Raw genomic sequence first — 23,960 nt, forward strand, 5'->3', positions numbered from 1 at the left:
TATAATATTATTGGCTAGAAATTCAAACAGATTCAATTCTATATCCTGCTAAAATCTTGAGATCACCAGCTGTGTGTCCCTGGGCTAGTAGCCTAACTTCTTTGACATTCAGCTTCCTCATCTATAAAACTTTGTATGTTTATTGTATAGATTAAATGAACCAATACTTTTAAAGTTCTTAGCAGAACTTTTTAAACTTACAAACAATCAGCTCAGAGTTATTAACTTTAATGACAGTTACTGGACCTGTTACTGTACTGGGAATGCAAAGGGGAATGAAAGATATTCCTTGCCCTTAACTCGGGACATGACAGACATATGAACAGTGACATTAAAAATACATATATATATTTTTGCTTGGCAAGCATGGCTCAGTGGTTGACTGTTGATCTATGAACCCAGAGGTCATGGTTCCATTCCTGGTCAGGGCACATGCCTGGGTTGCGGGCTCAATCCCCTGTGTGGGGCGTGCAGGAGGCAGCCAATCAATGATTCTCTCTCATCATTGATGTTTCTATCTCTCTCTCCCTTTCTCTTCCTCTCTGAAATCATTAAAAAACATATTTAAAGAAAATTTAAATTTGTACTTGAGGCCGGGGGCGGGGGACATCAATGTGAGAAAGAAACATGGACCAGTTGCCTCCCTCTCGTAAGCACCCCAACTGGGGATCAAACCGGCAACATAGGTATGTGCCCTGACCAGGAATCAAACATTGGTGTACAGGATGATGCTACAACCAACTGAGCCACCTGGCCAAGGTATGAACAGTGAATTTTTAACACAATGAGGAAATTGTTATAATGGAAGAATAAATATTGTTATTCGAGAGGGAGAAAGCTACAAATATGGTGAAAAGAGAGGGAAGGATGGCTGGGAAGTATTCAACTGTGAACTAAGGAGTCATCTGGATCTCAAAGGAATAGTAGAGTTTTGCAAACAGAGAAGGCAGGAAAGACATTTCATGCAGAAGGAATAGCTTCTACAAACGCAAAGAAGGCAAAAAGCCTTAAAAGGTCTGGGAATCAGGGAATAGTGAATAGTTCATGTATGACTGGAGGGTAAGTTATACGGGGTGATTGATAGAAGCAGAAGAGAAACACTACATTCAGGCTTTGAAGGGCACTTGTGAAAGATCTTGTGTGCTCTGGTAAGAAATATGAAGAACAGATATCAAGTCTTTAAAGTAAGGACATTTTGTGAACAGATTGTTTTTGATGAAGGGCAGTGGTAAGAATAGTGAGAGTGGGAAGGAGACTTGACTTGGGGTGGTAAATATACAATACAATATACAGATGATGTATTGTAGAATTGTATGCCTGAAACGTTTATAATTTTACTAGAGGCCCGGTGCACAAATTCGTGCACCAGTGGGAGGTCCAATCAGGCCAGCCTGGCTGGGGGGAGGGGCCATGGGCTATTGGCTGGCAGGCCCCACCCCCAATCGGGGGAGGGGGGGCTGATCAGGAGTGGAACTGGCTGGGGGGGAAGGGCTGCCGGTGGTTGGCTTGGTGCCACCCCCGCACCTGCTCTACCATCTGACCTGTGGGGCGATAGATTGGGACCAGGCCCCCCACTCAGCTCCCTCAGTGCTGTGAGCCAGGCAGCGGCCCCACCCCCAGCCGCCACCGTGGGGCGATCGGCAGGGTGATTGGGCCCCCGCTCACACCCACTTTGACCTGGCACCAGCTACTCACCTGCTCCACCATCCCACCGCAGTCCCACTCTTTTCAGGACCCATAGGGGCCGGCAGTGCCTCCGCTGCCTCCTGCTGCCAGTGCTGTGTCGCTGATGCCTGCCATGTTCCACACCGCCCCCTGGTGGTCAGCGCACGTCATAGTGAGCAGTCGAACTCCTGGTTAAACAATTTGCATATTAGGCTTTTATTTTATAGGATTAACCAATGTCACCCCAATAGATTTGATTTTTTAAAAAAGGTTTAAAAAAAAAAGAATAGTGAGAGGGAACCAGCCAGGAAGCTATTACAGTAGTTCAGACAAGAGGTGACGTAGACCCCCAGATTAGCCGCCAATGAATTGGAAGTGGGTGGTGAGAAATAGAAAGTGGAGGGTGACATAATACAATAGTGAAATCCAAGGTATGAAAATGGTTTGGTCCGGTCTTGCTTACACCACAGTCATCCCAAAGGACCAAAACAAAAACAAAGTAAACCTCTTTCAAAAATAATCTCTTTTGTTTGTATGCAAATAGGCCATGCAGAGTGAAAATGCAACTCAAGTGAGATGATGAGTGCAATATTTTGTCTCCAATCCGTAAAACGCAAAAATCGAATTGGTTTACCAATATTGTCCTTAAACATTCAACTCCTCACATTAAAACTGTAGCCAACCGGTATAAGACTGATGTGTGATTGTTTTCGATCATAAATCAGATCTGAGGAAAGCCATTTAAGGCCCCTTTCAAAAGAGGCCATTCCTTACATCGCTCAAGAGTAAGAGAAGTAACATCTTGTTTTACTGGAAAATTCCTTTCAAGTAGCAACAGCTCTGTGATAGCGGACCTTTGCAATATTTTAGCAAAGATATGCAAAGAGAGCTGCAAAATGACACCTCTATGGTTCTGCACCACCACTTGAAAACTACAAGTGCAAGTTGATAAATGCATATTTTAAGGGTTCTCAGAAGTCTATGAGCATTGCTTTTGGTTACTAAGACGCCACAGGGAAGTGAATTTTTTTTTGGGGGGGGGGGGGTGCAATGCCCTCTCCCTTAACCCTGTTGTGAAATGGAAGCTTCAAAACATCCAGTTTTGTTTTGTTTTGTTGTTTTGTTTTTTAAACAAGCTTAGTCATATTGTCTGTGTTCTGTATGCTCCAATCTATTTTATCTTACTCTGTAGGGCATATTTTACTTATACTCTTATATAAATATTTTGCATAAAAAGGTGCTTTCACACATCTTCATGCTTCCCTAAATTTGAAATTTGCTGCCATTTGTTAAAATGTGCTAGTTTTGTTTTGCATTATATTCTTTCCTCTGAGCATGTAGAAAAAAAAATGTATGGACTTAACTCTTCAAGCAACTTTTACATTCGGAATATTAGCTCATTTTATTTCTTCTGAGGTTGTAAAGGAAATGGCAGGTGGCAGATACTTTGTGAAAGAAATGACAGTTTATCAGAATGTGTAAGCACACACCCTTAAGCAAACGGGCCACTTTCCATTCAGAGATCACAATCTTCTGAATTCAGGTTTAACATTCCCAGGGAACAGCAAAGATTGAAAGGGTGATAAGCTTGGAATCAGATACTTTGTTGAATTCTGAAAGTGCCATCACTGATATTGGTAGCTTATTGGTAATGTGTAAGCTTGCTGCTGTATGTGTTTCATTCATCTTGGAAATATTTTACTGAGTCTTATTTGTTCACTAATAGGCCACCTTTTGTGTATTGTTTTGTAAACCTTACTGAATGGCTAGAATATAGGATTACTAAATTAGGAGTTCAAAACCACTTAGTCCACCCTTCCCGTGAGTGAGTTGTCTCTACCATGCCATCCATGACTAGTGGTCATGCAGACACCATGGCCATTTAAATTATAAAGTGAAGAATAACCCATATCTCTTGGAGAAGCCCATTCCTGAGATAGAGGGCCTGGGGAATTTTTTGCTTAATATGTTTTTTTCTTTATTGATTTGAGAGAGAGAGAGAGAGATTAATTGGCTGCCTTCTGCACACACCCTGTCCAGGAATCAAGCCCACAACCTGAGCATGTGCCCCGACCGGGAATTGAACTGGTGACCTTTCACTGCACAGAATGATGCTCAATCAACTGAGCCACACTGACAAGGGCTGGGAAATTTTTTTCTTAATTGTGACCTATATGACCTAGTAAATCTACTTTATGCTCTTAAGATGGTATTTAATCATTATGATACATAAGTGAAGTTGTTTATGTTGAAAATCACTTGGTGGCAAGTACCTTGACATTATTAGATTGTGCAGGTGTTTCTTTTCTTCTTCTTCTTTTTTTTTAAATATATTTTATTGATTTTTTTACAGAGAGGAAGGGAGAGAGATAAAGAGTTAGAAACATCGATGAGAGAGAAACATCGATCAGCTGCCTCCTGCACATCTCCTACTGGGGATGTGCCTGTGCAGGTGTTTCTTACACTCATCTGCAGGCTCTGGGAAGGCAAGGACTCACCTTGGATCCCAGGACCAGCCCAGGGCCTGTACTCAATCAGGACTGGTTCAGTATTTGTTGAACGAATGATGGCAAAGTAAAAAGTGGAAATTCCAAATGGTGCAATTATAGTTATTGATGTTAAAGTATTGTTGGAAAATGTTAAATGTTACTGAGATACAAAAATGGGTAGGAATAAATGTAAAGCATAAAAATGTGTGAATTTGCGTGTCACTAGAGCCTATAGTTACTACCGGTTCTGATGGACACCCTGGCACCACCCCTGCAGCTCTGCCCACGCCCTTTCATGAGGTATTTGTTCACAGGTGGGCAAGCAAGCTGGGACAGCTGCTCTGGGTGTGTTCTTGTGGTTATAATCCTGATCTCTAGTCTCCAGGGGGTGAGTTATGAGTCCCTCAGTTCCACAAACTGCAGTCCTTCTCTGGCTTAGCCTTGTTTCCTGACCCATGGTCCAGTTCCCCACTGGCTCCTGGGGCTGTTCCCCAGGGATGGGCCTTGTTCCACAGGAAGAAATGGTGACGTGCCTCCTTCCACCACACTATAGATACCACACTTCCCAGAAACTCTTGATTCTGGGGGTGCCACAGCTCTACTCCCCGCCCCCACCATTCTGCCATATTCCACCAGACCACCAACCCCTCTCAGACCCTGGGTTTGGAAAGATCGGCTCCTCACTTGCTGGGGTTGTTGTCCCTAGCCTGAACTCTACCCAACCCCACCTTCCTCATCTCGCCCACTTGCCCACACTGCTAAACTCATAGGTCATCTGAAGGCCAAACCTACCCCTGGCACGATGGTACTCCTTTTTCTAAACTGCATGCATCACGATGCTTACCCTTTCGACATTTTTTTCTTAACCTTTTTTTTTCTTTTTTTTAAAATTTTCTTTTTTTTAAATTTCTTTATTGGTTAAGGTATTACAAATGTGTCCTCATTTCCCATTAACCCCCAACCTTCCCCCCACCCCCCTCTCATACTCTCATCCCCCTGTTGTCCGTGTCCATTGGTTTGGCTTATATGCCTGCATACAAGTCCTTTGGTTGATCTCTCCCCCTTACCCCTTCCCTCCCCTTCTTTCCCTCTGGGGATTGATAGTCTGATCGCAGTTTCTCTGTCTTTGGATCTGTCCCTGTTCATCAGTCTATGTTGTTGTCTATATTCCGAAAATGAGTGAGATCATGTGACTCATTTTCTGACTGGCTTAACCTCCTTTTAATATGCGCTAATATAATTTTCAGTGTATTTTGCTGCTGAAGTCAGGTATGTTTTATTTACCCACCATTTGATTTTGAGAGAAAGTGCAGACAAGAATCTTTTGCACTCACTTGATAGGATCTTACAAATAACTGTTGGCGTCTTACAAACAACTGGCTTGCCTTTCTGAGTTTTTCTTTTTTACAGCATGCATGAATGATGGTTGTGAATTTGCATCCTGAGAAAGTCATAAAAGAAGGTACCTCAGGGCAGGGAGACCAAACAAGCCAGCCTGTGGTAGAGATTGTAAGAGTGAGGGTCTCTGCCTCCCTCAGACTCAGTTGTAGGATTTAAACATGGAGGTGGCACTGTGTGACACAATTTGAGCTTGCTACGGCAACAAAGTCTAACCTATTCCGGTGCTCTCCTCTATGAGACAAGCCGTTATGCCTTTATATAGACTTAGACAGTGTTAAAACACACACACACACACACACACACAAAACCATGGAGGTGGCAAAATTTTGGCTCAGACAAAGAAAAAGACTCAACCTCTAATGCTTAACTGTATAAAAGTTGCTTTTAAGTGTAGGTCAAGACTGTATCACCACCTCAAAGAAAAAAAAAGAAACTTATTACATTTCTAAGAATGTTCCTCCAGAAACATGGAACTGAAAGCTATTTTTTAAATTGATCTGGCCCTTAGAAAACAATGGGGCTTTTCTTTAATTTACCTAAGGAATTGACATAAAAATCTATGGACCTGCACCAGCAATCTGCAGAAAATGTCAAAATAGAAGGCAGAAATACAAAACCGGAGATTTTGCACAGCAATAGGGTGTGTATGGTATTTGATTATATGTCTGCAATGTGGAGAAGTGAACCTTTGGACTGTGAAATTGATGCTAATTTTCTCACCCACTAGTCTAGAAGGCGTCTAAAATGCCACACCATCAATTTCGTTGCTTTACCAGGAATCAGTGCATGTGGTTAGTGTGTGTGTTTTTTAAATGAATAAACTTTATTTTTAGAACAGTTTTAGATTTACAGAAAAATTAAGCAAACAGTACAGAGAATTCCCAAACACCCCCCTTCCCTACACAGTTTCCCCTATTTTAACCATCTTGCATTAGTGTGATATGCTTGTTACAATTAATGAATCAATATTGATACGTTATTAATAACTAAAGTCCATACTTGATATTGAGATTGTCTCTTGGTATTCTATAGTTCTATGGATTGTGACAAATGTATAATAACAAATCCACCATTACAGTGTCATAAAGAATAGTTTGACTGTGCTGCACATATTTATTTGTCCTCACATCCCCGGGCAACCACTGATCTTTTTACTATTTCTGTGGTTTTGTCTTTTCCTGAGTGTCATCTTGTTGGAATCACACAGTATGTAACCTTTTCAGACTGGCTTCTTCTGTTAGACAAAATGCATTTAAAGTTCCTCCATATCTTTTTGTGGCTTGATAGTGCATTTCTTTTTATCATTGAACTATATTCCATTGTATGGATGTACCATCGTTTGTTTATCCATTTACCTATTGAAGGGCATCTTAGTTGCTTCCAGTCTTTGGAGTTAATGAGTACAGGTGCTATAAATATTTACGTGCAGGTTTCTGTGTGGACATAAATTTTCAACTCATTTGGGTAAACACCTAGGAGCATGATTGCTGGATCATATGGTAGGCTTATATTATAATCATTAATTTTTATAAGACACTAACTGGATGTGTTCCAAAGTGCCTATATAATTTTTTTCACCAGCAAAAAATGAGAGTTCTTATTAATCCACAGCCTTGTCAGCAATTGCTGTTGTCATTTTTTGGGGGGGGATTTTAGGCATTTGAAAAGGTAGGTGTAGGAGTAGCTCATTGTTTTACTTAGCAAATTCTTAATGACATATGATACTGAGCGTCTTTTCATGTACTAATTGCCATCTGTATATCTTCTTTGGTGAGGTGTATGATCAGATATTTTACTCATTTAAAACATCGTTTTTCAATTACAGTTTACATTCAATATTATTTTGTATTAGTTTCAGGTGTACAGAATAGTGGTTAGGCAATTATATACTTTACAAAGTGGTTCCCCCATCTATATTTCACATCCCCACCTGACACTGTACATAGTTATTACAGTATTATTGATTACATTCCCTATGCTGTACTTTACATCCCCATAACTATTCTATAACTACCAATTTGTACTTTTCAATCCCTTTTTCTCCCCTCTGGCAACCAATCATTAGACTGATTTCTGTGTCTATGAGTCTGTTTCAATTTTGTCTGTTTATTCTTCTGCCCATTTTTAAATTGATTGGTCTGTTTTCCTTATTTTTGAGTTTTAAGAATTCTTTGTATATTATGGATACCAGTCCTTTATCATATATATGTTTTACAAATATTTTCTCACAGTCTGTGATTTGTCTTTTCATTTTCCTAACAGTTAGTATATTTATGATTTAAGGAGAAAGGATTCTTAAAATACAATGTTACAATAGCAGCAAAAGGAAGATTTCATAGCAAATGCTTTCTGTTCTCCCTCAGGCTATGTCAGGAAACCCGGCCTGTGGGCCCAGCAGAGTTATATTGGAAGGGGAGAGTCCAGTCCCAGAGGCTGTGGCTGACGACCCCGTATCACTAGAGGTTGTGCAGCAGGGCTGGGAATGGGAACAGGACCCCACCTGGAGCTGCACCACTTCTAAATCAAGAACAATTTGGGAACTGTGTTTACGGTCCAATCCTGGGCCCCCCTTGCATGGATGCTACTATGCATCGGGTATGAATTGCTGTCCATGAATCCAAGTATGCAAGAGATTATCACTTTTTTGTCTCCTTTTATTCAACCTAATACCACCTCTGAGCCCCCATTTCTACCAGTTGGACAGGAGACTCTATCTTGATCATACCGGGATCCCCTACCCCTCCTGCAGCCTAGTCAAAATTCAGGAAGCTTACCCGGTGCCTAGAAAGTGGCCAAAGGACCTCAAGTCCCCGGTCTGTCTTGGTTGTCATTGGCAACTTCACTCTCTAGCCCATAGTGGTCTGTGAAGCCTGGCAGCTCTCTGCCTCCATGCCACAGTGGGGGACGACATTATCTGCTAGTCTGGGCTCCCTGAGCCAAGGGCACCTCCTCTGTAGGAATGAGCCATCACCCCTGAGGTAGTTATCCCCTTGGGAGCACTGAGACAGGATGCTTGGTCCCACTGTTTGCAGTATCCTTACACCTGTGCCCTTCCCTCCCTTCCTCTTGCATCTCAAAAGCACTCTGTCTCTTTCTCTCACCTTCTAGGGCACCTGGATTGTGTCTTCCATGGGCTTTCTCAAGGGTTCAGAAGCGCCTTTGACTGCTAGTACTAGTACGGGTTTCTCCTACTTTCACACCTGCCAAAATCCCTGTGTCAAGAAAACTCAGAAAACAAACACTAATGAACATTTCAATCAATAATGTTGCTGCAGTTATTTGTGGAGATTATTTTACCCTATATTGGCACCCCACCACCTGACATAGTTTTAGACGGCCTCCTGACCACTGGCCACAGGAAGCCACCTACAGAGGGCCACAAATACATGGCTGGAATTGAATCTTTCAGCTAAGTGTTTAGATGTTGCCAAATGCCTGCAGGTTTCCAGCTTTGCCTCACAGAGTGGATCCTAACTAGGTGGTCCCAGGGACCTCTCTCTTGGGCAATGTTGAGCTGGGACTACCAGGAAGGTGTCTGTTTCTCCCACCCCGCGACCATCTGTAGCCACTCCCTTCCTGCTGCTTAGCCTTAGCTTCCTCAGACCTGAGAGCACCCGGGAGTGAGGTGCTGGAGGAAGCAGCCCCACAAAGAAAGTAGCTTTCTGAGGTTACCAGCAACTTCCTTCCCTCTAAACACAAGGAATGCATGGGGCATGGTTACAGTGTTTAGGACAGGTTCAAGCCTTGGACTGAGGAGAGGGCCCAGTCCTCTTGTTGCCATGTGCAAGTCCCAGCTAAAGGGCAGGGCCTTCCCAGCACAATTATAGCCAATAGCTATAGCTGTAAGCTTGAACCTGTGGTCCGAACATGTGGCCCCATGTGCCTGTGTGATAGAGTTCAGGTGCACCGAGAATGTTGTAAACATCTTGATCACGCTCCTTCTTTGCCTCCTGGCATCTGCTGAAAATTAAAGACACGCTTGTGGGCTCTGGCGCTGTCTCCTCAGCAGGGAAGCAGCGCCCCACTGAGACCCAGCTTTTCATTCTCATGTCTGTCTTTTCTAAGCCTTTCACCACCCCCACTCAGGGTCACTGAACCAGGCTGAGCTGGCATGGCACATAAGGCGCCCGAGGGCTGAGTATGCCATGGCCGTGCTGGCTCCCCACAGGAATTGATCTTCATGCTACCGTACCTCCTCTCAGCATTTCATATTGCTGACCACCATTTGGCCACCGCCAGTGTTGAAACTTCTCTGCGCTTGGCTCTTATAACTTTTGGGTTAGGCCTCCTTCTCAGGTTTTGGAGTGGCACAAAACTCAAGAGGGATGGCAAATACAGTGGATGACATGTGGCAGATTCAGAGTTATTTTCATTGGCCCCAAACACTGACACACAAACAAAATGAGGCCAAGGGGTGGTGATCTGACTTGATATAAAAAAAAAAATCATGGCCAGCCACTTTCCCAATGCAACTGCTTACAGGTAAATTTGATCTCTGACCCATGAACGGAAGTAATCTTGTCATTGTCCGTTCCATCCTGTGAGCCCCCTCTGCAAGGAGGTATGTTGACAAACTCAGGGGCCCCGGGTGCCAGAGGGAGAGCTGTCAAGTTAATTAGGTCTACAGACCACATCATATGAGGAACAGTTGAGGACACTGACTATATTTAGTTGAGAGAAGAGACTATTAAGGCAATTTATAAAATCTGCTTTCCAGTATTTGGAGTGTTTTATATAAAGGGGGAAATTATATATATATATTCTTATAGGTCCAGAAAACATGACAGGGACAACTTGATGGTACTTACGGGGCTGGGGAGTGAGGGGTGGGAGAGATTGGGGGTTATTAGAAAGAAGACCTTTCTCTTATAACTGTCTTATCAGGTAGTGAGTTTTTCCAACATAAGTGAGAAAACAAAGCTTATCCATCTATCAGTGATGACATCAGGGGGACCTTGCTTGAATGAGAGACTAGAATGATTTCTGAGATTCCTTAAACAACCTTGCAACTCTGTCTTCGAATAAGAGAATCCCATGACACCATCTCGTTCTTTATTTCTGCTGCCTGACTCACAGTATTGAGGGGGAGCTGCTCTAGGAAGAAACTGAAATAAGTAGATGAGGGAAGGGTCATGGAAAAGAGAAAACAATTAAACAACTTAAAAAAATAACTTACTATATGCCAGAATCTGTGCTAAACACCATATGTATGTCATCCTCTTTAATCCTCACAACAAACTCGTGAGGTATTTAGTCTTACTTCTGTGAGAAAATGAAGGCTCAGAGAAATTAAGTAACTTCCCCAAGGACACACAGGCACTAACTAGTAGAGCTAGGGTTTGAACACAGATCTCTGTGACTCTAAAACCCAACGTGACCTGTTATTTTCACCCATCCTTTATTTATGAAAAATGGTATTGCTTTGAGAAAAAAGTGTTAGTGTTAACATGAAGATACTGTTTAAAATAAATTTACTTAGAGTTAAGAGAAAAACATTGAATAACAAATAACACCGATTTTACATGGATATAAAGTGGTACTAGTAGCTAAAATGAGTGTAGTTTTGGAAATACCATCCCAAGTGTTTTGATAGCAGGACCTTCCAATTTAGCCTATCTTGTGTTTTGATTGCTGAGTACCAGGAAAAGAAGAAAACTTAAAAACTAAGTAGGATATGAATTAATTCTCCTGTGCTCGGATGGGTGGGTTATTTCACGTGTTACAATAAAGAAACCAAATGGACCCTTGCGAATAAAAAAAAAATGATATGATTGTAAAATCCAGAGGAAAACCCCAGGTGGGGCCTATTCGATAAAGGATGAAGTTTCCAAGGTATGCACATAGACGGGCTGAGAGGAAGTGATGACCTGTGAGTCAGGGCCCAGGACCCACACAGGAGTCCTTTGGGTTTGAGGGGCCCCGTGTGGAAGGCGAAGGGTTTTACAGACCTGTTTTAGGAAGAATGATCATCACCTTTCCAGTGATAGAGGGAAGATCTTTGTGGAAAGTTCAAAGTTAGAATTGGAAAGTCCAAAAAGAAGAGAGGAAAGTAATCGTGAAGACTAAATAGCTGCATGGCATGCTCTGTGCCAGATGACTTACATGCAAATCTCCTTTGTTTTGCACAACAATGCAGCAAGGAAGCTGTTACATTTCATAGATGAGAAGACTGAGACTGGGAGATGCTCAGTCATTTGCCCAGCATGTAGTGGTCAAGCCAGGATTTGACTGTGGACCGCCAGTTCCAAGCCTGCAATAGCTCCCCCTGCACCACACATCCTTGCTTGAGTGAGCGTCCTCAACCCCAGACAGCAACAGCTTTCACTTTGTCACTTAATTTCTCCAGCCATGCAGGACATGGCTAGCCTCCAAGAGAGTGGGGAGACGTGCTTGGAGAGGGCTGCCTCTCTCCTGAGCTCAAATGCTGCAGACTCAAAGGCATATAAATGTCTCTCCCCTTGGGCAGGAAACTTTGCAGGGCCTGATGAGGTCAGAAAAAGAAGCCATGAATGTGAGGGCAGGATTATATTTGTAAAGCCTGTCCCTGCTGAAGCACCAGGCTTGGAAAAATCCACTGGGCATTCACATATATTTTACACTTCCACTTTGACTTGTTTACCCAGTCTCAAGAGTACCACTCATTTCTAGGAATAGTGGACCAAGGTAATAGAAACATTCTAGATTAGGACATCTAGGATTAGATTGGGATAATATGAAAGTAGGGGCTGTGTATATCATTGGCTTCTAGCAGGATCCATGGAGAGGTAGGTACTCAATGAATGATTTGGGAAGAAGGTGCCAGGTGAAACATCTGGTCTCCTTGCTCTCTCTGGTCTTGAAGTCCTTCCACGCCAGACACAGTGCCTAACACATGGCTGCCCAGTAAAACATTTGTTGAACTGAGCTGAATCTTTCCATACTGATAAAGGCTGCACGCCTGGATCTGTCCCTCTTTTAGGGAATGTGCGTTTCTCATGTTTGTGGCTGGGGCTGTCTTTGGGGGTTTTCCTCAGGGCTTTACACTCACTCACTCTCTGAGAGTGCATTCATAGTCATTATGATCAGTGGAAATGCCCACCTGCCAATCTTATCTGGAGCAAGAGCCCAGCCCTTTCTGGGTGTTATTTCTCTCTAGTCAGTTCCCCTTTTTGCATTTGAGTTCTGGCCTCGGCGCTAACATTTTTTCTCTCTACACGGAGTGTTGGGAAAAATGGGTAGCTCACTACGGCTCCTCTTCATTTTTTCTTGATGCCTTGCTTCTGTGTTCCTTGGGAATGCCACTGGGCTTATACATCTGGTCTCTGGGAGCTACGGTGGATGGGCATTTGTGACAGGTATGTTCTAATGAAGCTCGCGTGCCTGGGGAGCTCGGTGTGTGGTAAAGGTGCGTCTGCGGCAGATGTTCAGTGGTCGGGCTGATGGCTAGCAAGAGAGCGGGTAAGAAGGGGTGTGGAGTACATGCTTAAAACCATAGACCATGAGGCTTGATTCTCAGACTGGTTATGTTCGAGGTAGGGCATTACAAAACTGTGGTTCAGCCAGATTCCTTTGTCTGCTTTGATAAACTTAGCCACAGGACAGGCAGGAAATAGAAGGGGCCACTTAAACAACTGATACCCTCTCTTGGTCTTAGAGTGCCAGGGCTCCAAGCAGCTCTGCTTCAGGAGAAACTATCCAAGGATGCTGGCCTGAGCCCTTCGCACCAGTGGGAAGCCAGTGGTGGTTTAGCAGGGGGCGCGGAGGTAGCGGGCGGTTAAACTCACAGCCTCTGCGGTGGCATCTGCTTTCTCCTTTGGCCCTTTCCTTCTCCGGTCCAGAAACCTTTCCCCATTTCTTCTTCCCATCCAAGTGCCCCATCCCAATACTGGGCCCCCTTAGTATCAGAGACCTCAATAGCTCATTTGGAAAGAAATAGGAAACAGTCTGGGCAAAAAAAAAAAAGAGCCGAGCAGTGGTTTACTGTGTTCTGTATACCATGAACATATTTGCATTTGCAAATAGGCTTAAAATAATGCCTCCATTAATAGTTATTTAAGGTTCTGGAGAGACAGGTGAAAGTAATTTGGGGCCAAGGGAACTTCCCACTCCTCTCAAATTTTTATAACGAAGGACATGACCTGCTTCTCTGACCTGCAGCCTCAATCTTAGGACTAAGGCTTTGCACTACAATGAGTCTGCTTAATTATGTGCACAAGTTCACAGTTCTATATTATGTCTTCTGCAGATACCGTTAGTGCTGTTTACATGAGCTGTCCTGTACATAATGAGAGCTTTTTAAATCTGTTCATTTGTGTCTGTAAATATATTTATTGAATGCTTACTGTGTCCCAGGTGCTGAGCTGTTAACAGAGCATAAAAGACATAGTCCCTATACCCTTGAAGCTTCTAGCCTAAAAAAATAACAGCATAGCAACTGTACTTCGAAGAGAAGGAAGTAAGTCTTTGTGGCTGTGGCTCATAGTTTAATCACTATGTCTTTGAGTTTGATATTTTGGCTACTCTGATATCCCTGGAGGTCAGATGTCCCTTTCTGGTGGAGGTGGAGTGGGAGTGGGAAGGAGAGGAAGAGAACATGAAAGGTTGAAAAGGTGAGCCAAGCCAGGTTCCTTAGGAGAAAATCAAATACCAGATAGACGTGGGAGTGAGTTTAGGGGTCTCTGGGCCAGAAGATTGAAGCTGTGAAGAGACAGAACTAGAACCAACCGTGTCTGAAACTAGCAAGGAGGTGGGGGGAGGGGTGGGGAGGGTTGTGGGAGTTAGCCGAGTCCATGCAAGTGTTGACAATTCGCCTTTTAAGGTCAGGCAGACAGAAGTCTTTGGGAGGCAGGAAGGGAGAATGTCCATAGGCTGGGCACACAACCTTTATTGGACCCTTATCCTCCTCTTTATTCTAATATACAGACTTATTTCTGAACTGTACATTGGCATACACTCAGGCTGAGGTTTGGGAAAGAGATGACATTTTGAATGTGTTAGGAAGAAAAGTGTCTTCGGCACTTTCATCTCCCATCAAGATGAGAAAGGTCTTATTACCTTTTCTTCTTTCTCTTTTTGTGAGTATGACTCCTTTCTGAGTTCCATTCCCTACTTAGATAAAGTAACTTGAACTTAACTTTTAATGGCTAAAAACAAAAACACATTTCTCCCTTCCAGCTAGCACTTGCATTTTAACAGGGGTTTTCAAAAACGCCTTAACCCAAGGAATGAGTAATTTGGGAATTCCAATCACCAGGGTAGGGCTGGTAACTCGAAATGGGGAGAGGGGGACACCTCTCAAATTGTGCCTTTGAAACATTGACTTTCTCTCTTTGGCCAGGATTCTGGTCCTGAGAGAACAGGAAGGGGCTTCCTTCAGGGGCCAAAATCAGCATGGCTGCCTTTTAGTGAGTTCTGTGGGTTTTATTCTTGGCATATAGAGCCCTTGACTAGATGTGCATGGACTTAGAGTACCTATAAAACTTTGTATGATGCTTACCTATAGGCATTTTTTGGCAAAATGGAAGAAGTGGTATTCGAAGCCATTGCTAATTTGAAAAAGACATGCTCCTTGACACAGAAAGGTCTGATTCTAGATATGCCTAGGAGAGCTGGGCATCTGTCTTGCATACAGACTTGCTGCTGGGAGATAAGAAAAGCTAAATGCATTGCCATGCTGTGCTCCTTCTTCTGAGCGAGTGAGGAAAATGGACTCTTAATTTTAACCCTTTAGTTCTTACAATATTGGGGAGTGAATAAAAGCATCCTCTGCTCCTTAGGGATCTGCATAGGCATGTCTTCTTTGTACCCAATACCTCTTTGTACCTATACCCTCATATCCATGTGGAAATACTGTCTTCCCAAATGGGCGAGGGAAAAGACAGCTAATGAAGGGAAGACAGTGTTAAGTAGAAAACTTCTCCAAAGATGGGGGCTCTAGGGGATTTTCTCCAAGAAACGACTGGAAACCAAGTGAGACCTATGATTCAGCCTGACATGGAAGGAGATGTGGCTGGTGGGGGAGCACAAGGAAAGCAGAGCTTAGGGTGGGTGACATGTACTCATAGCCAATCATCTCACGTGTCTACCAGACACCGGAAAGTGTTCATGTTTTCGTCAAGGCATCACCTATGCTCCTATCTTTTTTGTCATGCCTACGGTCGCCATGCTGGTTCAGCCTCTTCATGTCAAGTCTCCGAGCCTTTAATACTGGCATTCTTGAGAGCTCTGTTACCAGTCCTCACCTCTTTTCTCAGGCTTCTGATAGGCTTGTTTTCTTTAAACTTTCATTATATAACTTTTCTGTCCCAAACTCCTAATTCTATATCAAATCAAATATAAACCCCTTATCTCATTGTCTAGGCCCCATTAAGCTATCCTACCCTACTGACAGAAGCTAATGTCCCATCATTTGTCCAAAGGCAACCTCTCTTCCAGTCTAGTCAGCTCTTCTTAGTGTCCTACAAAAGGCCATGATGATGCCCCCAATTCCATGTGTCCTTATAGACTATGTATTATATTTGGCTGTGACTTAGAAAGTTGTCAAAGACTATTATACCAATAGGAAATATTAAACAGAGTTGTGCCTCTGTTCTTATTCATGTGTGTATCAAGAGTATGGCCGAAATATTTATCCAGTGGAACTCAATCTAGCATTTAAAAGTGATTCATCAGGAGGCAGTAGTTTTGGAGACATATCAACGGGATGCCGGGGATGCAGGGTTGTACCTCTTCAGGAATCTGCTTGAAGGGCTGTCATGAGAATTGCTGGAAGCTTGCAAAGCGTTTTAAGGACAGAGGCAAAAGGTCATTACATTGAGTTCTAGGAAATCAACAAATGCTAATGTGAAAAGAAAATAGCAATTCTCTAACATTCTGTAGGCAATTCTCAGGAGTGAGAGTATCAGAATGAATGGGCTCAGCTGGAACTAATACTGGGTAAAAGCCTCCTCTGCTCTAACAGAAATAGACTCTCCTGCAAATAACACCATGTTCTGTCACCAATGTACAGTTCTGAGACCAAGTCTGACCTACTTTTACACCTTCACCCCACCCTCTGGGCTATAGGGTTGCTTGCTATTCTTCATCTCTTCTGAAGTCCTGGGCTACTTGTAGCCAGCTCAGCAGAACCTCCATAGACAGGTGGATCCTGTAAATGCACCTTAGAGAAATGGACTCGGGCGGGGGGCAAAGAAAGGTGGTGTGTCCAGGTTTCTCCTTTATTTTCCCTTCTTTCTTGGAATGTAAAGAGAAGCTTAAAGGAAACGTAAAAGTTATATGGTTCAACCACCCACCCAATTCCATAATCCCTCCTAAAATGTCTCCAAAGCATTGTTACCCCACTTTTGCTGGTGATGAGGAGCTCATTACCTCACAAGAACATCCAGTCTTTGGTCGTAGCACTCTATTCAAAGTTCTCCATTATCTGAAACTGAAATCTGGATCCCTGTGACTTCCAGTTATTGAAACTACTTGCCCTCCAGCAACAGTGTATGTGTCCCACAGAGGGCCTTTAAGTATTTGCAGACAGCTGTCATGTGCTTGTAAATTTCTCTTCAAGTCTATTGCCCCCAGTTCTTTTAACTGTTCCTCATTTGACACGCTTTCATTATTCTCTAGTGAATTGTGCTGCTCCTTCCCTTGAACAACTCTGATTTGTCATTGTCATTCAAGTATAACCACCCTCACTGAACGTGATACCACAAGTAATGTGGTCTGATAATCACAGAGTATAGCAACCACATTCTTCACTAAGATTAGAATTACTTTTGTGTTAGTCATGCCACACTAGCATTTATGTGATTTTTACATTGACTATGGATAAGCTATTCCACTTCACAGTTGTTATTTTAAAACTTAAGTTCTTTATGCTTTTATGAATCATGAGTTTCATCATGTTAGCATCAGACTCTCTTTTCAGGATTCATAATTATTAATTCAGCTGACCAACTGACCAGTAGCTATCTGGCTCATTTTTGGGTCATCTGCACATTTGAAAGCAGAAGCATGGTTTCTGTGTTTTCATTCATTGTTTTACTAAATATGTGAAAGTGAAAAAGTAAAAAACAGAGCCTTTAGCATCCCCTCTGATATCAGCCTTTTAAACAAGAATAATTCCTGGCACTTGGTTGTTGAATAAATAAATGAATGAATCAAAAAAATAAATGAATCAATCAATGAACCAATTGATATCTTGTCCCCATCCCCCATATTTAATCTATCACCATATCCTGTTGATTAGAATTCTACATGCAGCTTCTCTCTACTTCTGCCCCTTCCAGCCTGGCCAAACAGCCATCTTCTTATACTTGAATGCCTGTCAACTGATTGGTCTTCTGGCATCTGTTCTGGCTTCCCTACTGTCCATTTGATAACAGCAGCCAGAGTCATCTTTTCAAAATGCAAACTTGATTATGTAACTCCTCTCCTTTAATTTCTTCAGCGTTTCACATTGCTCTCAGAATAAAGACCAAAATCCTTATCTGTCCCATAAGGTAAGCATGTTCTGGCTCCTACTAACCTCTCCAGCCTTGTCTCCCACCTCTTTGTTCACTTTAGCACATCTACCTTTTGCCTCAGTGCCTTTGCACATGCTGTTTCCTTTGCCTAGAATCCTCCCAAGCCATTCCCCAACCTTGTACTACTTAGCACCTATTCAGTCTCTTCTGTCTACCTATAGGTGCATCACAAACTGCCCCCAAATTTAGCAGCTTGACACAATAAATCTCTCCCTCTCTCTCTCTCTCTCTCTCTCTTTCTCTCAGTGTTGTGGGTCAGAAATTTGGGCAGACTTCTAAGTGATTGTTTTGGTTTTCATGGCATCAACTGAGGTCACTTGGTGATATTAAGCTAATGAATGGACTTCTCTAGAGCTTCACTGTCCAACTTGGCAGTCACTAGCCACCTGTGGTTACTGATCACTTGAAATGCAGCTTGTCTTAATTGAGATGGGCTATCAGTGTAAAATAACCACAAGATTTAGAAGATTTGGTACAGAAAAATAATGTAAATTTTCCATTAATAATTTTCATATTGATTCTATGTTGAGATTATAATATTTCACAGATATTGGATTGAATAAAATATATCATTAAAATTAATTTCACCTATTTTCAATTGTTAATGTGGCTACTAGAAATGTTCAAGTTATGTGGCTTGGCTTACATTTCTATTGGATAGTGCTGATCTGGAGCAAGGTATTTTTTTCTATAAAAGGCCAGATAGAGGGTATTTTCAACTTTGTGGTCACATGGTCTCTTGTCTCAGCTACTCAGCCCTACCATTGTAGTGCAAAAGCAGGCAGAGATAATAACTAAATAAATGAGTATGGCTGTGTTCTAAGAAAACTTTGTTTGTAAATATAGCTGCTGGCTAGATTTGGTCTGCAGGTTGTAGTTTGATGACCTCTGATCTAGGGAATTCAAGCCACATGCCTGGTGGCTTGGCAGAGATGGAAAGCTGGGCTCAGCTGAGACTATTGACCCAAACACCTAGCACAGAGGTCTCAGGGTAGTGGAACATCATACATGGCAGCTCCAGGTTCCAGAAAGTATATTCCAAGAAAGACAGAAGCTGTGAAGCTTCTTTTGATCTAGCCTCAGAAGTCCCAAACCTCCCTTCTACACATTCTATTGGTCAAACACGCCAGCCCAGATTCAAGGAAAGATTAGATTCCACCTCTTCATGGGAGAGGTAGCAAAGAATGTGTCCATGTTTGTCCATGTTTAATCTACCACATCATTCTTCATGTTTAGAATACTCATGGTATAGCCTCACCTTTATAGCACTTGTCATCATTGTAATTTTATATTTATTTGTGTGATTATTTGATCATTATCTTGCTCTTCTACTTAACTGTAAGCAACCCCATGAAGGGGAGCTGTTGCTGGTTTTGTTCATTGTTGAATTCCGAGCATGTAGCACCATGCCTGGCTCAATAAAAATTTGTTGAACAATATTAGGGCACAGCTTTTCAGCCAAGTAAGCATACTAATATCAATCCCACATTTCCGCATACTGCTCTTAAGCATATCATATGACACCTTGTCAGAAGCCTTGTGAAAATTCAGATACATTCAATTCCCAAAACTCTTCCTAATTTGCAGTTAAGGAACTTTATTGAAAAGGGAAATAAGCCGACCTTATTCCTCCTGGTACCTCCAAGGTAATACTAGCTGCTCTAAAGGTTCTGGTGCTCTGAGAAGTAATCCATGTGGTATGTCACACAGGCAAGCCAGGGCCCTGGGCAGCTTGTGCTCCTCCTGCATGTCACTCTCCTCTCACCTGGCTGACAGTGCCTGGCCATCAAGGCTGCCTTGTCTGGTCACAGTATGAACTGGTGAAGGCAAAGGGCCAGGCCGAGTGTGGGCTGAGACCACGCTGGTCCTCCCTCCAAAGTCTACACATCAACTATATCTACAAACAAAGTTTTCTTGGAACACAGCCATATTCATTTATTTAGTTATCATCTGTGGCTGCTTTTGCACTACAATGATAGGGTTGAGTAGCTGAGCTAGAGACCGTGTGACCACAAAGTTGTCCTGCTTTTTGCTTGGAACAAGGACTCTTGTATTTGCTGGAAGGAGATGGGCATTGCCACCTTCCACACTAGTCCTGGAGCTCGCATGGTAGTTATTTGTGGACCCTATCTTTCTTTATAGGACTGGGTGAGGGACCAAGACCTACACATCTTTCTGTTCCCCCACAACCTCTAAAGCAAGCCTGACACTACATTCAGTAAATGTTTGTATGAGAGCTGGTCTCAGTGAACAACCTTCCTAAGACAACAGCAAACTTAGCATTTTTTCCTAGTACCCTGATCACCACTAATACGTATTCTAGACAAAGCTGTGAAATAAGGAACATTTTATTTGCTGCTCCCCAACTTCTGCCTTGGAATCCTTGTCTCACTTTCCGTGTCGTCATTTTTGTACTTCCCTGTTCCACCCCGTTGCTGGCCACCCGCAGTCCACATCCCTTCCTGCTGCCTCTTGCCTGAACTAGATCTCACATGTGCTTCAGACTGGAGAGGTAAAAGGTCCCTTCTGTGTATTTCCTCCTTTTTCTGCTCAAGTACTCATCTTTGCGCAGAGCTCTTCTGGGTGAGGCTTAGTTGTAACACGTGCCTGGAGCTAAACTCACAACAGGAAACTGATGATCTGTCCAAGGCTGGGGGGAAGAGGCGCATTCTCTGCCTGGCACATAACAGGTGCTTAAGCAATAGTTGTGGAATGAATGGAAGCTCAGAAACTCCCCTGATACAAAGGGACACTTTGGGTCCCCTCCCACCTCATCCCCGCATGTTCCCCTGAGCATCACACTCTGATTCCAGTAGCTGCCAGCACAGCTGACCTGGGGATGGGCTGCTCCCTGTTACTCCAAGCGTGGGCAGAATTAGAAACCTTTCCACTTGCTCCCACGGCACAGCTGAAACTGGCTGGAACTTTTAAAGGAACTACACCAGTGTTTTAAAAGAACACAGAGAGGCTGCGTGGGTTTGAAACCTCAACTCTGTCATTTACTCGCCAGTGGCTAGGACAAGTTTCTTAACCCCTCTGAGACTCCATTTCTTCATCTGTAATGTGAGGGCAAGTAATCCCACCTTATCCTGAGGACTAATAGTATAGTCATTCAGCTGCCTCTCACTCACGCTCCATGATGGACCAGACATGTAAAGCAGAGGTGGGGGAATGTCCGGCCCATGGGCCATATAAGGCCTGCAAAATCATTTGGTCTGGCCCAGCCAAGGCATTAGGAGTGAGTTAATTAAATGTTTGACCAAATATAGTGGGCTGATTTGTAAGTTGATAGTTTTGTATGACCTGTGAATGATATAAATGACCCCTGGCAGAAAAAAGGTTCCCCACCCCTGAAGTAAGGGAAAACAGTGTAGAATGGGTGTGCTTCTTTGTTTCTGAAGTGAACCTCCAGCTACATGGAGGCTACTCGTTTCAGGTGTGTGACCAGTTCGTTCACCTACAGACCTCAGTCTGCTCCCAGCTGACAGGAATCTCTCAGAGAATCTCCCCTGTAAACTCTTAGGTTCTTTCCCCTCTCATTCCCCTTTTGGCTCTCTCCCTCCAAAAGCAAGTTTCTACTTCGCAGGCCCTCTGGAGAAAGCAAGGACTCGTGGTTGTGGCTGAGACCTCATTCCTGAGGGAGCAGCAACATTTCTGTTCTTTTTCAGAGCTAACAACATTGAAGGGACTGGCTTACCCAACCCTTCCTCCCCCCTCCCCTGACCCCCAGCCCCACTCCCAGCCCACATGACAGCTAGAGTTGAAATTCTTCACATGGGGCATGAATACTTTATAAAAGAGAATCATGTCAGTCTCAAGAATTTTAACACCATATTTTATTAGGTCTCTGACAAACCTGTGTCCAAAGTGTTGTCCAAGACAGCGCACACTCTCCAAATTAATATTAGTGAAGTTCACTGGGACTGCCGCGGCTGGGCAGGATTTTGAGGAGGAATGTGATCACTGTGCCCAAAACCTTGAAGGACTTTGGCAAAGTGTGTTAGGCTTATCCTGAGCAGTTTCAGAGAACAACACCAGTGTCAATGAGAGGAAGTTACCAGGAGGCAGCTTCTCACTCAGGGGAAGAGAGTTTCCAAATAGAGAAGTCAAAAATGGTGTTGACTTCCTTGTCATACCCCAGCGCTACTTCCCACAGTGTGACTTACAGGGATGGATCATTTATCCAGGATTTCCCATGGCCAATCATTTCTTGTAATTATTTGAATTCAAGGTGATTAGTTAAATTTGTAACAAAATATAATTTGATTTTATGCCCCTGTTTAACTTATTATTGGTTTGAAAACAATAGGAGATTCCTATATTAGGTGAGAGTTCAGATTCAAAGGGTTTCCGGCCCTCAGATTCTATGATAAATAGGATGCTGGTGATGATTTAATATGAGGAAGTGCACAAGAATCAAATAGAGAACTCTGTGTCGAGGTTCTACCATTGAGCGATGTCAGCTTTGGCCCAACAGATAATGCCCAAGCTCTGAGATCTATTGAAATCACTAGAAGGGCAAGAGAGAGCAATCAGGAGCAGTGTAAGGTTCATATGTTGACACCTTGTGTTTTACTTTAAAAAAATAAATAAATAAAATAAATAAATAAATAAATAAATAAATAAATAAATAAAATATATATATAAGAGGCCCGTTGCATGAAGAGATTCATGCAATAGGCCTTCTCTTCCCCTGGCTGCCAGCACCGGTTTTCCTCCGGCACCCGGGACCCAGGCCTTCGCTCCGGCCAGAGCCTTCAGTCTTTGCCACTCCCACTCTGCCGCTTTGTGCCTACGTATGCAAATTAATAGCCATCTTTGTTGGGTTAATTTACATACTCTCCTGATTGGCTGGTGATCGTAGTGGAGGGACAGTCAATTTACATGTTAGTCTATTACACGCCCTTCCTCTCTCTATATATATACTAGAAGCCCGGTGCATGAAATTTGTGCACTGGGCGGGGGGGGGGGGGGCGGGGGTCCCTCGCCCAGCTTGCACCCTCTCCAATCTGGGACCCCTTGGGTGATGTCTGACTGCCCACAGGGATCGGGCCTAAACTGGCAGTCAGACATCCCTCTCACAATCTGGGGTCTGCTGGCTCCTAACCATTCGCCTGCCTGCCTGCCTGATTGCCCTAACTGCTTCTGCCTGCCAGCCTGATCACCCCCTAACTGCTCGTCTGCTGGCCTGATTAACACCTAACTTCTCTCCTGCCAGCTCGATCGCCCCCAACTGCCCTCCCCTGCCGGCCTAATTTCACCCCCAAATGCCCTCCCCTGCTGGCCTGGTTGCCCACAACTGCCCTCCCCTGCAAGCCTGCCCCCCCCCCAACTGCCCTCCCCTGCTGGCCTTATCTCTTCCACAACAGCCCTCCCCTGCCCTCCCCTGCAGGCTTGATCTTGTCCCCAACTGCCTTCCTCTGCTGGCCAATTTGGTTCTGATTTGTTGGTTCCTATGCCAGTCAGCGTCAAAAGCTCCACCTCCTAGGCAGCCATTGGCTCCTCACAGTTGACCCAAGTTTGGTTCTGATTGGTCAGTTTCTATGCCAGTCAGTGTCAAAAGCTCCACCTCTTAAATAGCCATTTGCTCCTCACACTTCACCCAAATTTGGTTCTGATTGGTTGGTTTCTATGCCAGTCAGCATCTCTGGGCCTATCAACGGGGCCTGGTCAGAAAGGCAGGGCTGATCAGCAGCCCTGGTGGGCCTGGAGAGAAATGGAAGCTGGCTGCTGGAGAGAAAGAGAGAGGCAAGTGCTGATCAACAGCTGCCACAGAGGCTACAGATCAGACCCTGCTTCTCTCTTCAGACCTCACTCTGGGCCTGATTCGCAGCCCCCTCAGCAGTCAGTGCTGGGTCTCCATGGCAACCCAGCGCTGACTGCAGGACTGACTTCTGGTTGGTTGAGCCTT

General features: G+C 43.6%; 1 protein-coding gene and 1 pseudogene across 6 annotated transcripts in view; both read left to right on the forward strand.

The window, feature by feature from the left end:
• The window catches only part of CD86 (CD86 molecule), a 95,296-nt gene that overhangs the window by 20,238 nt on the left and 51,098 nt on the right, over positions 1-23,960 (forward strand). For 5 of the 6 annotated variants that reach the window (XM_070406308.1, XM_070406305.1, XM_070406309.1 and 2 more), the window contains exon 1: positions 12,728-12,889. The exons of the other annotated variant lie outside the window; for it this stretch is intronic. In XM_070406308.1, the coding sequence (XP_070262409.1) occupies positions 12,804-12,889 (86 nt within the window). In that variant the 5' untranslated portion in view covers positions 12,728-12,803. Of the gene's footprint in view, positions 1-12,727; positions 12,890-23,960 lie in introns of those variants that run through there. 6 annotated transcript variants of the gene reach the window in all.
• On the forward strand, positions 5,718-5,828 carry LOC139004682 (small nucleolar RNA SNORA28; annotated as a pseudogene).

Source organism: Myotis yumanensis, unplaced genomic scaffold, assembly GCF_028538775.1.
Source record: "Myotis yumanensis isolate MYYU_CA2020_CCGP unplaced genomic scaffold, mMyoYum1.0.hap1 SCAF_2, whole genome shotgun sequence".
Taxonomy (NCBI): domain Eukaryota; kingdom Metazoa; phylum Chordata; class Mammalia; order Chiroptera; family Vespertilionidae; genus Myotis; species Myotis yumanensis.